At 46.7% G+C, this 15,124-nt stretch overlaps 1 protein-coding gene across 8 annotated transcripts in view; it reads right to left on the bottom strand.

The window, feature by feature from the left end:
- Window positions 1–235: 235 nt before the first annotated feature.
- The window catches only part of ZNF667 (zinc finger protein 667), a 33,747-nt gene continuing 18,858 nt past the window's right edge, over window positions 236–15,124 (bottom strand). For all 8 annotated transcript variants that reach the window (XM_081030666.1, XM_081030665.1, XM_081030671.1 and 5 more), the window contains one exon: window positions 236–14,900. In XM_081030666.1, the coding sequence (XP_080886792.1) occupies window positions 13,333–14,900 (1,568 nt within the window). In that variant the 3' untranslated portion in view covers window positions 236–13,332. The remainder of the gene's footprint in view (window positions 14,901–15,124) is intronic.

Here is a 15,124-nt window from a genome sequence, read left to right as displayed (position 1 = left end):
AGGGAAAACAAAGTATTTGAGTTGAATGAAAGTTAGGACATAGCATATCAAAATGTTTAACATTGTACTTAGAAGGAAACATATAGCACTAAATGCCTAAGTTATAAAATAAAGCTCTCAAGTCACTAATTTCCACCTTAATCAGAAAATTAAGAGCAATGAAACCCCAAGTCAGCATAAGGATGGAAATAATAAAGAATAAAAATCGATCTTGGATTTTTTAATGCTGATTTTACAGAACTCATGTAAGTTTAAATGAAAAATTAATTGTTCAATTATCCTGCATGATGATCACTCTTCACAAACCTGGTAGTTGTTTGCTCAGTTGCGGTCAAAGTTAGAGTGACCTAACTATGTGATAAGACATTCAAAAAGTTGTCTTAATGAGATATGGGTGCTTTCAAAAAGAACCTTTGCAGAAGGAAAACTTACACAGAAAGAGTTCAATTATATACAACCTATTTACGAAAAATAACTATGATTTTATTTCTTACATATTTTGCACAAGCTGGAAAGAGAGATTGAAAGCTATTGTGGTGAACAGCTGATAGAACAGCCTGGTACATAAATCCAGGGGTTTCCCCATATCTTAGTCAGCTCGGGATGCCATAACAAAATACCAAGACTGTGTGAACTCAACAAAAGAAATTTCTCCCTCCTACTTCTGGAAGCTGATGGTCCAACACCTGTGTGGCAGCATGGTTGGATACTGGTGACAGCTAGCTTTCTGGCTTGTAGACACTGCCTTCTTGCTGTGTCTTGACAGCACAGAGAGCACAAATCTCTCTGGTATCCTTTCTTTGAAAGATACTAATACCACCATGACAGCCTCACCCTCATGACCTCATCTAATTTCTCAAAGGTCCCATTTCCAAATACTACCACATGAGGAGTTAGGGCTTCAACACACGAATTTGTGGGGGAGGGACACATTCAGTCCATAAGACCCCATTCTCCACCTATTACTTATTACACACCAGTGTTCTTACACGAAAATACCAATGTTTATTCACATAAATATAGACAAATTTTCAAATTAAACAACAAATAACTTCTCCCTGCTCTGAAGTTCATCGTTCTTCAGTGTACATCCTGTTTTCCCCCCATTAGCCTGTCAGGCTTTTTATTATTCACACCACGAAGGTCACATATCTACAAAGACAATATGGTAAATGTTTTACCTTTTCTCCACATAATGATGAGTGCTATCTTTATCCACTTAAAGATTCATTCTTCTTTTTTCTGATAAAAGCGAACTGGCATTTTAAGAAAACTGACCTGGGAGCTCAGAGGTCTATGGATCAAGCTGAGCTTCCTGTTATTTCCTAGTCCTGACTTCCTGTTAAATTTTATGGTTCTAACATCCTTTCTGGGGGGATGTATATAGGGGCCATCTTGGGATAGTGCTCTTTCTGCATGTAGACAGGGGCTGGAAGTGCACTTTCTCACAGTGCTGTGGTGGTTTGCTTTTTCCTTTTCCCAAATAAACCCTCTTTTTAGCAGGCTACCTGAAAATTTATTTTATCCAGTCGACATTTTGGGGTGCCCATCCAGGATCCAGAGAACAAACTCTGATGGCTTCAAAACAGTGAGCAAACCAGCTTTGGCACCTCACAGGGCCAATGCAGTGTGATGCTTTTTTGCTCCACCTTAGAGGTCTCGGGCGAGTTCTCTAATGGATCTGAGCCAACGCCTGTGTATCTGATACTCTCCAAGCTTTATTTGGGAATTGTTTTTAAAAAGTTGTGTGTGTGAATGAGTTAAGGACCTATTTGTCTGTCTATGTTGTTTGTGTTAACGGTCAGCTACGGGCATGGTCAAAGAGGCCAGGAGCCAAGTCAGACCCCTCTGCCAAGTCAGACCCCTCCTCGCATGACGGAAACTGGGGCCCCTGGCGTTTCCCTGAAAAGGCAGCAGACCATTGGTGAGATAAACAACTCCTGGATGCAGCTGCCCATGCCCGATCTGCGCTGGGGGGCCTGCTCAACTGCCACCTCACTCAGCCAACCCCCACCCCAAAAATCGCATATACGCCTCCCTCACTCTGCGTGGGCACGACTTCACCAGCCCCATCGGCGGACCAGTGAACCTCGCCCGGGTGCGCAGAATAAAGCACTCACCTTTCTCAACCCGCCTGACTCTCTTAGCCTCATTATCTCCCCGCAAGCCTTACATTTGGTGCCGAAACCCGGGAGGAGCTGCCGACCCCCGCTTACTGGCACCCGCTTACTGGCATGCTGGGCCGCCCTCCTCTCCTCCTTTGCGGTTCAGGACCTATCGACCTTCCACCCCATTCTGGCTGTGTGACAGGTAAGTCCCACCCACCTTGTCTGTCTGTCTCCGGCGATCATCTGCGGACATCTCCCACCGTAAATTCGCGGCCGCGTCAGAGATTGTTCCCTGTTCTGCCCTAGACCCAGGACAGCTGCGGAGACGACCCAGTTGTTCCTCGGGTCCTCTGCCCATCCCTAGTCTAGACCAAACTACTGGGACGCTGGTCTTTGATCTTGACTATTGATCCCCGAGAACAGACATGGGAAACCAAAATTCTAAACCTGACCCTCAGACATCACTCGGGTGTCTTCTCCTCAATTTTAAAAAATTGGGCCTCGATCAGGATCTTTGCCCTCAGCGCCTGATTGTACTTTATTGTACTGTTGCTTGGCCCCAATGTGATTTGGACAACAGGTCAAAGTGGCCTGAAACCTGGACTTTTGATTTCAATATTCTCACCGACCTCAATAATTTCTGCTCACAAACCGGGAAGTGGTGCGAAGTCCCCTATGTTCAGGCTTTCTGGGACCTGCGCTCCCGTCCCTCCCTCTGTTCCACTTGTTCCACATTCCAAATCCTCACAGCCCACGAAAAACCGAAACCTGCTGTCTCTATTGCTCCTTCTCTCCCCCTCCTCTCGCTGAGCCTCCCGAAAACCTGTCTTGCCCCCCTTCCCATCCTCCGCCATACCCAGGGTCCCCTACACCTCTACCCCCCACTCCTCTTGCGTTACCCTTACTTCCCTCTCCTACTCCATCCCCACCTCCCTACCCGCTCGTGTCGCCTGTCAGTAGCCATACCTGGTCTCACGATCCTCCTCCTACTACCTCTGAGCCCCCCCTTGTCTGCCCACTCCACGAAGTTGCAGGGGCGGAAGGGGTAGTCCGAGTCCATGTCCCTTCTCCCTCACCGACCTGTCACAAATCGAAAAGCGCTTGGGGTCCTTCTCCTCAAACCCCACTGCCTTCACCAAAGAATTCTGATATCTAACCCAGGCATATGATCTTACCTGGCATGATATACACATCATCTGCTCCTCTACCCTAACCACAGATGAGAGAGAAAGAGTCTTTGAGGCAGCCACCCATTATGCAGACCAGGTCCATCTCACAGATGCTACCATGCCCGCTGGGGCCCAGACAGTCCCCCACCAGAGCCCGGCTGGACCTATCAAATAGGAACCCCTGAAGGTCGAGATGGGTGTCATCGCAAGGATCAGATGGTCCAATGTCTGTTGTCAGGCCTGCAGGCAGTATCCCACAAAGTTAACAACTTTGACAAGCTTAGGGAGATTACCCAGAATCCAGACGAGAATCCTGCAGTCTTCCTTAACCGGCTGACTGAGGCCCTTATTCAGTATACCCGTCTGGACCCTGGGTCCCCTGCAGGTGCCACAGTACTGGCCACCCATTTCATTACGCAGTCAGCCCCTGACATCCGAAAGAAATTAAAAAAGGCAGAAGATGGCCCTCAGACCCCAGTCTGAGATCTAGTGAATATGGCCTTTAAAGTCTTTAATGTCCAGGAGGAGCTGGCAGTCGGCCCGAGAAGCTTGCCTGCGACAGAAGGTAAACTTATAAACCCAAGACTTGGTAGCAGCCCTGTGGCCGACGGTAGCCGTGTGCAACCCCAGGGGACCTGCGCAGGGTGGGGGTTCACCGGGGGGACGAACACCACCAGGAGCCTGCTTCAAATGCAGAAAAGATGGTCACTGGGCGAGGCAATGCCCCCAGTCTAGGGCCCCCACGAGGCCCTGCCCGGCATGTGGTCAGAGCGGTCACTGGAAAAGTGACAGCCCCCCTGGAAGAACGATGGACTCTCGGCACCTCAACACGGAGGGACCATTTTTCCAGGTAACGACCCAACGCTGGCCCTGCTGGGATTGGCTGAAGACTGACGGTGCCCGGACACGACAACCCATCACCCTCGCTGAGCCCAGGGTAACACTCCAGGTAGCGGGTAAGTCAATCTCCTTCCTGGTTGACACGGGGGCTACCTACTCTGTCCTGCCGTCCTTTTCGGACCCCCTTGCTCCTTCCACAATCTCGGTGATGGGTATTGACGGCAAGCCCACCTGCCCGCTAGCCACTGCACGCCTTCCTTGTCTCCTAGAAGGCAAATCCTTAACCCACTCATTCCTAGTTCTCCTTTCATGCCCAGTCCCCCTCTTGGCCCGAGACCTCCTTACCAAGGTTGGGGCCACGCTGCAGTTTCCCCACGGCCCCTCGACTTCCCTACTACTCACTCTCCTCCCCTCTCCTTCTCCCCACAGAAATCCTGACGCCCCTCTCCCTCCATCCTTAGTCGCCCCGGCAGTCTGGGACCCCTCTACTCCTAGAGTGGCAAGACATCACGTCCCTGTAAAAGTTACTCTTAAAGACCCAACTTCCTTCCCCTCTCGTCCTCAGTTCCCCATCTCTCTTACCCACCGCCAAGGGCTCAAGCCCCTCATCATCCAGCTACTTAGTCAAGGCCTCCTAATACCCATTAACTCCCCCTGCAACACCCAATCCTCCCAGTGAAGAAACCAGACGGGACCTCTAGGCTAGTTCAAGACCTCTGACTAATCAATGAGGCCATCATTCCTGTCCACCCAGTGGTTCCAAACCCCTACACCCTCCTTTCGCGTGTCCCACCTGGTACCACCCATTTCACGGTGTTAGATCTCAAGGACACCTTCTTCACCATCCCTCTCGATCCAGATTCCTACCACCTTTTTGCCTTTACCTGGGAAGACCCTGACACGCAGACTTCCCAACAATTGGCCTGGACAGTTTTGCCTCAAGGCTTTAGAGACAGCCCTCACCTATTTGGCCAGGCCCTAGCAAAAGACCTTCTGCAATGCCCCCTAACCCCCAGCACCCTCCTTCAATATGTAGATGATCTCCTCCTTTGTAGCCCTTCGCTGGACATATCCAAAAGGCACACAGCAGCCCTCCTTAATTTCCTAGGGGACAAAGGGTACCGTGGTTCCTCTGCCAAGGCACAACTGTCCAAACCCACTCTCACCTATCTAGGAATCTGTCTCACTCCCCATTCCCAAGGTCTAACAATAGACCGGGAACAGGCAATAAGGGACCTACAGCCTCCCACCTGTGCTGAACAGATATTGTCCTTTTTAGGACTCACTGGATTTTTTCGGCATTGGATTCCAAATTTTGCCCTCCTGGCAAAGCCTCTTTACCAGGCTGCTAAAGAGACTCCTGTTGGCCCTCTTTCATCCCCTTCTACTGTCTCTAAAGGGTTTTCCTGACTCTGGGACACCCTCCTAAATTCACCCACCCCCCTGCCCAACATAAACAAACCTTTTCATTTATATATTGATGAAAAACAAAGTATCGCTGCTGGGGTCCTTACCCAACCCTTAGGCCCTACCTTAACCCCAGTAGCTTACCTGTCCAAACAACTCGATCCCAATCTACCTCTCTTAATCTGGCTATCCTCCTTCCCACTATCCCTGCAGCTATGCTTCCCTCGCACTATTGCACTGCAATAGTTGAAGCCTTCACTCAGCCCTGAGAAGGACTCTCAGACCAACCACTTTCAGCGCCCGACCTAACACTCTTTGTCGATGGGAGTTCTTGCCTTGATCCCCAAGGCCGCCGGAGAGCCTCCTATGCAGTAGTTACCCCCAAGCAGACTCTAGAAGATGCCCAACTCCCAGAAGGGACCACCTCCCAAAAGGCTGAGCTCATCGCCCTTATCCATGTCTTACACTAGCACAGGGAAAAAGGGTAAACATTTACACAGACTCCAAATACTCCTTCCTTATCGCACACTGCCATCCAGCCATTTGGAGAGAGGCTTTCTCTCTACCAAGGGCTCCCCTATCATCAACGCTACCCTCATCACTCCCTTGAAGCTCTACAGCTCCTATCCCAGGTAGCCATCATACATTGCAGGGGTCACCAAACTGATTCCTCCCTTATCACGCAAGGGAACATCAAGGCTGACGCAGTAGCCAGAAGCCTAATCCGAGATACTAATTCCCCAGCCCCAGTCCTCTTCTTGTCTATTCCCTCCCTCAAACCCCAATACTCTGAAGAGAAAAGAACGAGTTATTACAGCTTGGCAGTACCCCAGGCCCTGACGGATGGGTTTTCCTAAATAACAAAATCATTCTGCCTCAAAGTCAGGTCAGAACGATAGTACGACAGGTCCATCAGTCACTTCACATTGGAGCTCTCCCTCTTTACAGGTTTCTCACCCCGCTCTTTACCTCAGCAGCTTTATGAGAAACGGTCAACGCCGTCTGCTCTTCCTGATCTACCTGTACTGCTTTCTCGCCCCAAGGGGGACTACGCCCCACCTTCCCTACCCATCAGATGAGAGGCCATCTCCCTGGCCAAGACTGGCAAATAGACGTTACTCACATGCCTCCCCACAAAAAAGACCAGATACCTGCTTACTTTGGTCAACACACTGACAGGGTGGGTCGAAGCTTTCCCAACCCGCTATGAGACCACAGCGGTAGTAGCTGAGGTCCTTCTGACGCACATTCTTCCCCGGTTCGGACTCCCCAACTCGCTACAATCAGACAATGGTCCTGCCTTTATCTCTAATATTTCCCAACAAGTTAGCTCTTCCCTAGGCATCGCCTGGAAACTCCATATTCCCTACCGCCCCCCATCTTCCGGTAAGGTTGAGAGAGCTAACAGCCTCCTCAAAGATCACTTAACTAAATTGTCCCTAGAAATCTGGAAATCATGGCCTGAGCTCCTGCCCATAACCCTGGCCAGGATTCGGGCCACCCCCAGAAGCCCTACCTTCCTAAGTCCCTTCGAACTGTTATATGGGAGACCCTTTCTGCTTAATCACCATCTTCCTACAGATCCTCCCCCATTGGCCGACTACCTCCCTTACCTGTCACTGCTCAGGCAACTTCTCCGCAAACATGCTGACAGGTATTTACCCAAGCCAGGAACAACACAACACGGAGCCCAAGGACTGACTCTACAACCAGGCGACTCGGTCCTCCTCAAGAATCTACACCCCAAGACCTTAGAGCCTCGGTGAACAGGGCCCCATACAGTCATCCTTACAACTCCCACTGCAGCCAAGTTGCTCGGCGATCCCTCGTGGCACCCCTTATGCAGACTAAAGAGGACCCCGGAGCAGTATGACCTCTACACCTGTAAGACACTGGGTCCCACTAAGGTTCGCCTTAGTCGCCCTAACCCTAACCCTACCCTCCCAAGAGCCCCGTTCCCCCATTAACCCATATGTGTGGCGGTTTTACATAAAAGAAATATACCTTAGCAATGGCATTGCCCTTAGCCATACAAAGGGACCAGAGACTGTAGTCCCCAAGGATGCCAGCAACAGGTATCCATTATCATTCCACCCAACACCTTCAAATCTATCAATCGTTGGTCTTCTGACCCGGCTGTTTGCTTTCCCCATAACCAAATCCACAACTACTGCCACTGGTGGGAGGACACATATGGTGGATGCCCTTACTCTTCTTGTTACGTAAATACGATCAACCGGAAATCGGTGTTCCTTTTTGGTAACGGCCAAGGCCAATACACATTCAAGATTAAAGACCCCTGGCATCAAAGGTGGGCATCAGGAGTTAAAGGAAAGCTCTACCCATGGGCTCTCTCTCCAAAGCCCGTAGCAACACTCTATATTTACCAGGCGTACATCCGAGTTATCCCTCCACAACTTCAACAATTAAGAGACGTGTCCCACAACATCCTCCAGCAGGAACAGGCTATAAAAACCCAACTACAGCCTGCAGGACAGATCAAGAGCTCAGATCCACCCACCCTGTTCACCTGGATGAAAATAATACAAGAAGCTGCCTCCCTCCTTAATATCTCTGGATTTTCTAACATAACTGATTGTTTTCTCTGTGCGTCTCTGCAACGCGCCCTTTTAGCAGCTGTACCTTTAACACAGTTCGCTCCCAGTGACAACTCAAGACAGTGCCCTTCCCCCATCGCCAAGATACCATTATACCTTCCCCCACCTAACCTCACCTTACCCATATGCTACGGTGGTTCTAACCAGTCCTTCTGCAATACAACCTGACCACTCTCGTCCACTCTTCAGGCTCCCTCTGCCACATTCTTCTGGTGCAACAAGACACCGAGTGTATAAATACCTCTTCCCCTACCCGCTGCATTCTGACAACCGTAGCCCCCCAACTAATGCTTTACAGCCAGGCTGAATTCACAGAACTGCAGCCTCACTATGAGAAAATTTCCACTCCTGTTCAGAAGAGGGCTGCTTTCCTACCCCTTATCCTAGGGGTCTCCCTAGCCTCCTCCTTTGCAGCTGCCGGTTTGGGCGCTGGTGCCCTCGGGCAGCGTCCACTCTGCCCAGGACTTGGACACACGCCTCCAGGTTGCCATAGAGGCTCCTCACCTTCCATCGCATCGCTCCAGCAACAACTAACCTCTGTAGCCCAAGTTGCCTTGCAGAACGGACGGGCTCTGGACCTGCTAACCGCTGAGAAAGGAGGAACCTGCCTCTTCCTCCGGGAAGAATACTGTTACTACATCAACGAGTCCAGATTGGTCAAGGAAAACATGCAGACCCTGAATAAGTTACAAGAGGAGCTCCAGCGCCGGAGAGGGTCTACTAACCTTCTCTCAGATTGGTGGCAATCACCACTGACTACATGGGTAACGCCACTAATAGGCCCATTTGTCCTAATCAGTCTCCTGCTTCTAATGGCACTGTTTTTTAAAATTTCTACAGAACCACCCCCACGAGATGTTCAGAGTTACAGTGAACGAGCTTCTATTCCACCCATACTCCCGGCTGCCCACGAGCCCTCCCGTCGCTGACCAGGCCTAGTACCCCTCTCCGCCCCGTTATCAGCAGGAAGCAGTAAGATTGACCTCACCGCCCCTTTATAACCAAAAAGGCCAGAATGTTAGGTCAGCTGCGGGCATGGTCAAAGCGGCCAGGAGCCAAGTCAGACCCCTCCTCGCATGACGGAAACTGGGGCCCCTGGCGTTTCCCTGAAAAGGCAGCAGACCATTGGTGCGATAAACAACTCCTGGTTGCAGCTGCCCATGCCTGATCTGCGTTGGGGGGTCTGCTCAACTGCCACCTCACTCAGCCAACCCCCACCCCAAAAATCGCATATGTGCCTCCCTCGCTCTGCCCTGGGCGCGACTTCACCGGCACAGTCTGCGGACGGTGAACCTCGCCTCGCCCGGGGGTGCAGAATAAAGCCCTCACCTTTCTCAACCCGCCTGACTCTCTTAGCCTCATTATCTCACTGCAAGCCTTACAGTTTGAGTACTCATCAAACTGCAGCACATCAGCTTGAATTCTTCAGAAAGTAAGCTGTCCTTTGGGACAAAAACTGGACTTTTCCTAAAGTCCCTTTGGGGATAGAGGTTATTTCTACTGAAACTGGACAGTTTGGGCCGGTATTAGACTGTGCCGTCTCATTCAGAAAGTGAGAAGAGTGCCACAGATCAGCCTATAACTCCCCAAGAGTTGGTTATTTCCCTGGAACTGGCTTTTAGCCATTGTCCTGGTTCTCAGTGATCAGACTGTTCCAGAGTGAGATGAGCTGAAGACCTGCAGGTTGGTCGAGTTGTGAGCTGTTTTGGGCCGGGTATTAAAAATGAGATCTCTGCTGTCTAAGCCTTCTGAAACTGTCCCTCCAACAGGGACACCAGCTAAGTATATGTTTAAAACCCGCAGGGAATTTTCATGCACGTATTTAATTAAATGGAAAGATCTAAGAGTAATTTAGAAAATCAGTGGCCATTTTGGGAAACTTTGAGATTCCCAAACTTGATTTTCTTAAAACTAAATTGGATAACAGCACTGTAATTAAGAGGAATGGAATGCCCATTTTGAGTGGTACATTGGGACTTCCAAACAAGGCTATGAATCTAAAGTTGCGTGAAAAGGAAGAAAATGCCCTTGCGGTTCCCACTCGGAAACATGGGGCTCAACAGAAACCCCTAGGATACTACAGTCAGCAACTGGACCCTGTGACTCGGGGATCCCTCCTTGCCTCAGAGCCATTGCCACTGCCCTCCTGGTTAAGGCCACAGACAAGATTGTTGCAGGATCTCCTCTAACCATTTTTGTGGCTCATGCAGTTAAAGCTCTCCTGAATTCTCGTCACACCCAGCATCTGTCAGTCAGCCGCCTTACTTCCTAAGAAATCCTTCTGTGAACTGTTTCCCATATAACCTGTTTGCACTGTGATAACCTTAATCTGGCTACTTTTCTTCCTTCTGAGAGTGAGGAAGCTCCTCATGACTGCCTGACACTGACAGACCACCTTCTGACCCCTTGTGATGATTTACAGAAGACCTCTCTGGGTAAAGCTGATTTCTCATAGTTTACTGATGGTTCATACTTAAAAAGCAACAGCGGTGAATACTGTGCTAATTATGCTGTTGTAGCCCCTTCAGAAGTCATCGAGGCAGCACCTTTGCCTCTGGCCACTTCAGCACAGCAGGCTGACTTGTATGCCTTCATTCAAGTTTGTATTTTAGCAAAGGGTAAAACTGTCAACATTTATACTTATAGTAGGTATGCTTTTCAAGTGGCTCACGACTTTGGCATTCTATGGAAATGTGGTTTCCTTACCTCCAATGGAGATAAAACTTAAAATGGCCCATATGTATAGGAATTACTGGATGGTTTTCCATGATGCTTTAGCTATTAATATTCTAGGACATTCTAAACTTGATTCCTTGGAAGCTAAAGGAAATCACCTTGCTGATATTTCTGCTAAAAATGCTGCCCTAAAAAGCATCAGCAGCAGTCAAACCTGTTATGGTCCAAAGAGAAGCTTTTTGAGTTGATAACTTAGAAAAACATAACTGGAAATCCAACAATTGCTGGTTTGATAAGGAGAAGACACTGGTTTGGAACAAATAACAATCCAGTTCTACCAGAAACTCTAAAATTCCCACTCCTAACCACTGTACATGCATTGAACCATTGGTCTACTGACAAAGTGGTAGCATTCATGCACCAATACTGGTGGGGCGATATTAATAAGGCTGTGTAAAGTGCCTACCTCAGGTGTTCCACCTGTCCAAAGCATAACTCAGGGAAGCCTGTTCATACTGCCCCTGGACATTTTAAATTGCCAAATGAACCATTTGAGGTCTGGCAAATAGATTTCATTCAGCTTCCCCCATCTCATGTATACAAGTATGTTTTAGTCATGATATGTATGTTTTCTCACTGAACTGAAGCTTTCCCTTACAGACAAGCTAAAGCGCCTACAGTGGCTAAAGTATTGTTAGAAACAATTATTCCCACTTGGAGAACTCCTCTTGAACTACACAGTGATCGAGGAATCTATCTCACTCCTCAAGTGCTAAAGCAAGTCTGCTATTTGGCCAGTTCTACCAACAGTTTCACCATGCTTACCATCCTCAATCTTCAGGATTGGTTGAACACACTAATGGTATTATTAAGACTCAACTGACAAAATGTGTAGAAACTCTTCAAATACCAAAACAAAGCCATTAGTCCTTTTAAATCTCAGATCTACCCCTTTGCGACTCATAAGCTTTCACCTTTCGAGATAATTACAGGATGTCCTATGCATTTGGCTCCTGCCTCCTGATCCACAGTTGGTGAAAGGAGACATACTTCAATATTGTAAAAGTTGCTTCTATCGACAATAATCATGCTTTCGTAGAACAATTGTTTCACTGTGCACTCCAGGGAAATTAAAAACTAAAAATTCATACTCTACAACCTAGAGATTTTGTTTACTGGGAAAGACACCTCAAAAAGGATTCCCTCCAGCCATGCTGGAATGGCCCTTACCAGATACTGCTGACTAACCCCTGTGCTGCTAAACTGCAGGGAGTAGACTCTTGGATACACATGTCACTCCTAAAGAGGGCACCAAATCCTGACTGGAACTGCACACAGTCTGGTGACCTGAAACTAAAGCTGTCAAAATTTAAAGCAGGTGATTTCTAAGGAGATGAGTTAGCAAATATTTTTGATTGTTGTATCTATCATCAAGAATTTTGATCTGTTTAATAAAATAATGGTCTTTGTTTCATTATCTACAGCTTGGGCTCCTGGTTTACACCTACCATATTAGCTAGGTTATGTTCTAATTCTACCTTTAAATCTTACTGTTTTTAAGCTCTGCTCCTGACGCCCATCAACCCTGGACACCACCCACCCACACACTCTCCCCTTGACATAAGAGATGACACCCACAGGAGGTCCTTCCTGACATTGAGGGACAAAAGCCTGAGGACTGGAAAACCTGAGACCAGAAGACCTGACTATTGATCATCGATGCTTTTAGAGAAAAGATCTTGATCAAAAGGCGGGATTGATAAAAAGCAAATTGGCACTTTAAGAAAACTGACCTGGGAGCTCAGAGGTCTATGGATGGAGCTGGCCTTCCTGTTACTCCCTAGTCCTGACTTCTTGTTAAACTTTATGGTTCTAAATTCCTGAGGGGGGGATATATATATAGGGCCATCTTGGCATAGGGCTCTTTCTGCACGTGGCCAGCCAGCTGGAGATACGCATTCTCACACTGCTGTGGTGGTTTTGCTTTTTTCCTTTTCCCAAATAAACCCTCTTTTTTGTGGACTACCTGAAAATTTATTTTATCCAGTCAATAATTCTCACCCATAAATTTGTCAGCTATAAGTGGCACCCTGGTTTTCCAGGAAGTCCCTTACATGGGTAGTTGTTGTTATAAGAGATAAACTCAAACTCTTTCTTCATGTGATGTTAAATCAGGCTCAAAGCCCCATCCACAAAAGTGGACTTGACAATTCCACTTTGCTGTATGTGAACAATGAACTAGCTCTAAAACTACATTGAACATAAAATATCAGTGATTCTTATCAAATGAAGAAGGGTCATTTGAAAGTGACTGATCCAATCATCTGAGCTTGATTAAGACCTATGATAAGGTCACTGCCTCAGATGATTTAAAATTCTCAGGTCAAAAGTCACCAAGGAATTTTGCTCTTTGGCTTTCAAACTGGGACACATCATCAAATGGTCCCATTTTTACAACATTTATGTTAGAGACAAATGCATTTTTGCCATGCCTCCGTCTCTACTTTCAAAGCCTCAGTCTTTGGTTTTATAACCACTGTAGGCTTTTTCTTTGGAATGTGTATTCTGATGTCGAATCAGAGATGAGCTCCGACTATATGCCTTCCTGCATTTACTACATTCATATGGTTTCTCTGAAGAATGACTCCTCTGATGCCGGATAAGATCCGAACCACTGCTAAATGCCTTCCCACACTCACTACATTCATAGGGTTTCTCTCCAGTATGACTTCTTTCATGTAGAATAAGGGATGTGCGTTGACTGAAGGCCTTCCCGCATGTTTTGCATGTATATGGTTTCTCTCCAGTGTGAATTCTTTCATGTTGGGCAAGGTGCGCGCTCTGACTAAAGGTCTTCCCACACTGATCACATTCATATGGTCTGTCTTCAGTATGGATTCTCTTATGTCGAGTAAGAGATATTCGATGACTGAAGGCTTTTCCACATTCCTCACACTGATAGGGTTTTTCCCCAGTATGAATTCTCTGATGCTCAATCAGAAATGACTGACGGCCAAAAAGTTTACTACATTTATTGCATTTAAAAGGTTTCTCTTCAGAATGAATGTTCTGATGTATTTTAAGGTTGGCAGTTCCAGAAAACATCTTCCCACATTCCTTACATTCAAACAGTTTCTTTTTCTTTGTATGAACTTTCTGATGTTGAATAAGGGACGAATGCCGATTACAGACCTTCTCACATTTATTGCATCTGTATAGTTTCTCTCCATTATGAATTCTTAAGTGTAGAATAAGGGTTGAAAACCGCCTGAAGACCTTCTCACATTTGTCACATTTGTGGAGTTTCTCTGAGGTGTGAATTCTCTGATGAAGAATAATGGATGAAATCCTATTAAAGAATTTCCCACATTTTCTGCATTTATAAGGATTCTCTAAATGGTGTCTTTTCTGCTGACGTAAGGCCTTCTGACTTTCATGGGTTTTCTCTCCAGTATGAGTTCTCTTATGTATAATAAGGACTGATTTCTTAGTGAAGCCTCTCTTTCTAGTGTGAATTTTCTTATGAAGTAAAAGGGATGACATTCGAATGAAGGCTTTCCCACATTTTCTGCAATGGTGAGCATTCTCAACAAGGTGAATTTTTTGATGTATACTGAGAGATGGGCATTGATTCAAGGCCTTCCCACAGTCAAAGGTTTCCTTTCTATCATGAATTTTCTCATGTAGAACAAGGGTTGTTCTTTGAATGAAGCTTTCCCCACATTTATCACATTCATGGCTTTTCCTTCCATTGTGAATTCTCTGATGAAGAATGAGGGATGAGACTTGTCTAAAAGCTTTTCTACAATTAGTACATTCATAAGGCTTCTCTTCAGTATGAGAGTTCTGATGAAGTTTAAGAGATAAACTTTCACTAAAGATTTTCTCACAGTCATTACATTTTAAAGATTTCTTCCCTGAGTGCACTTTCTTGGGTTTTATTAGGACTGAATTTTTCTTGCAGCCTCTTTTTCCTGTGAGACCTTTTTGTGATACAGAAACTGGTTTCTGACAGATGCTTTGCCCAGATTTGTTGCAATGATTTGAAGGTAACTTCTTGGTTTCACATTTAGACCCTGAGTCTGAAAGACATCAACAAATTAAATATTTTTTATTTAAATTTGTTTTTGTCATGTAAGAATCTAAGTTGAATTGACACAAAAAATATCCTAGGATATGATAAGAGAAAAATGAGTTTGTCAAATTTTACTGCAAGACTGATCCCATTTTATACGTTGAAAACATTTGGAAGTTGTGCATCAAAACAGAAAGTGTTGCTTCTGAAAGGATCACCAGTAATATTTTC

This window comes from Rhinolophus hipposideros (genome assembly GCF_964194185.1).
Source record: "Rhinolophus hipposideros genome assembly, chromosome: 21".
Classification (NCBI taxonomy): Eukaryota; Metazoa; Chordata; class Mammalia; order Chiroptera; family Rhinolophidae; genus Rhinolophus; species Rhinolophus hipposideros.
The sequence above is the reverse complement of the archived record's forward strand: the minus strand, read 5'-3'. Positions and strand labels throughout refer to the sequence as shown.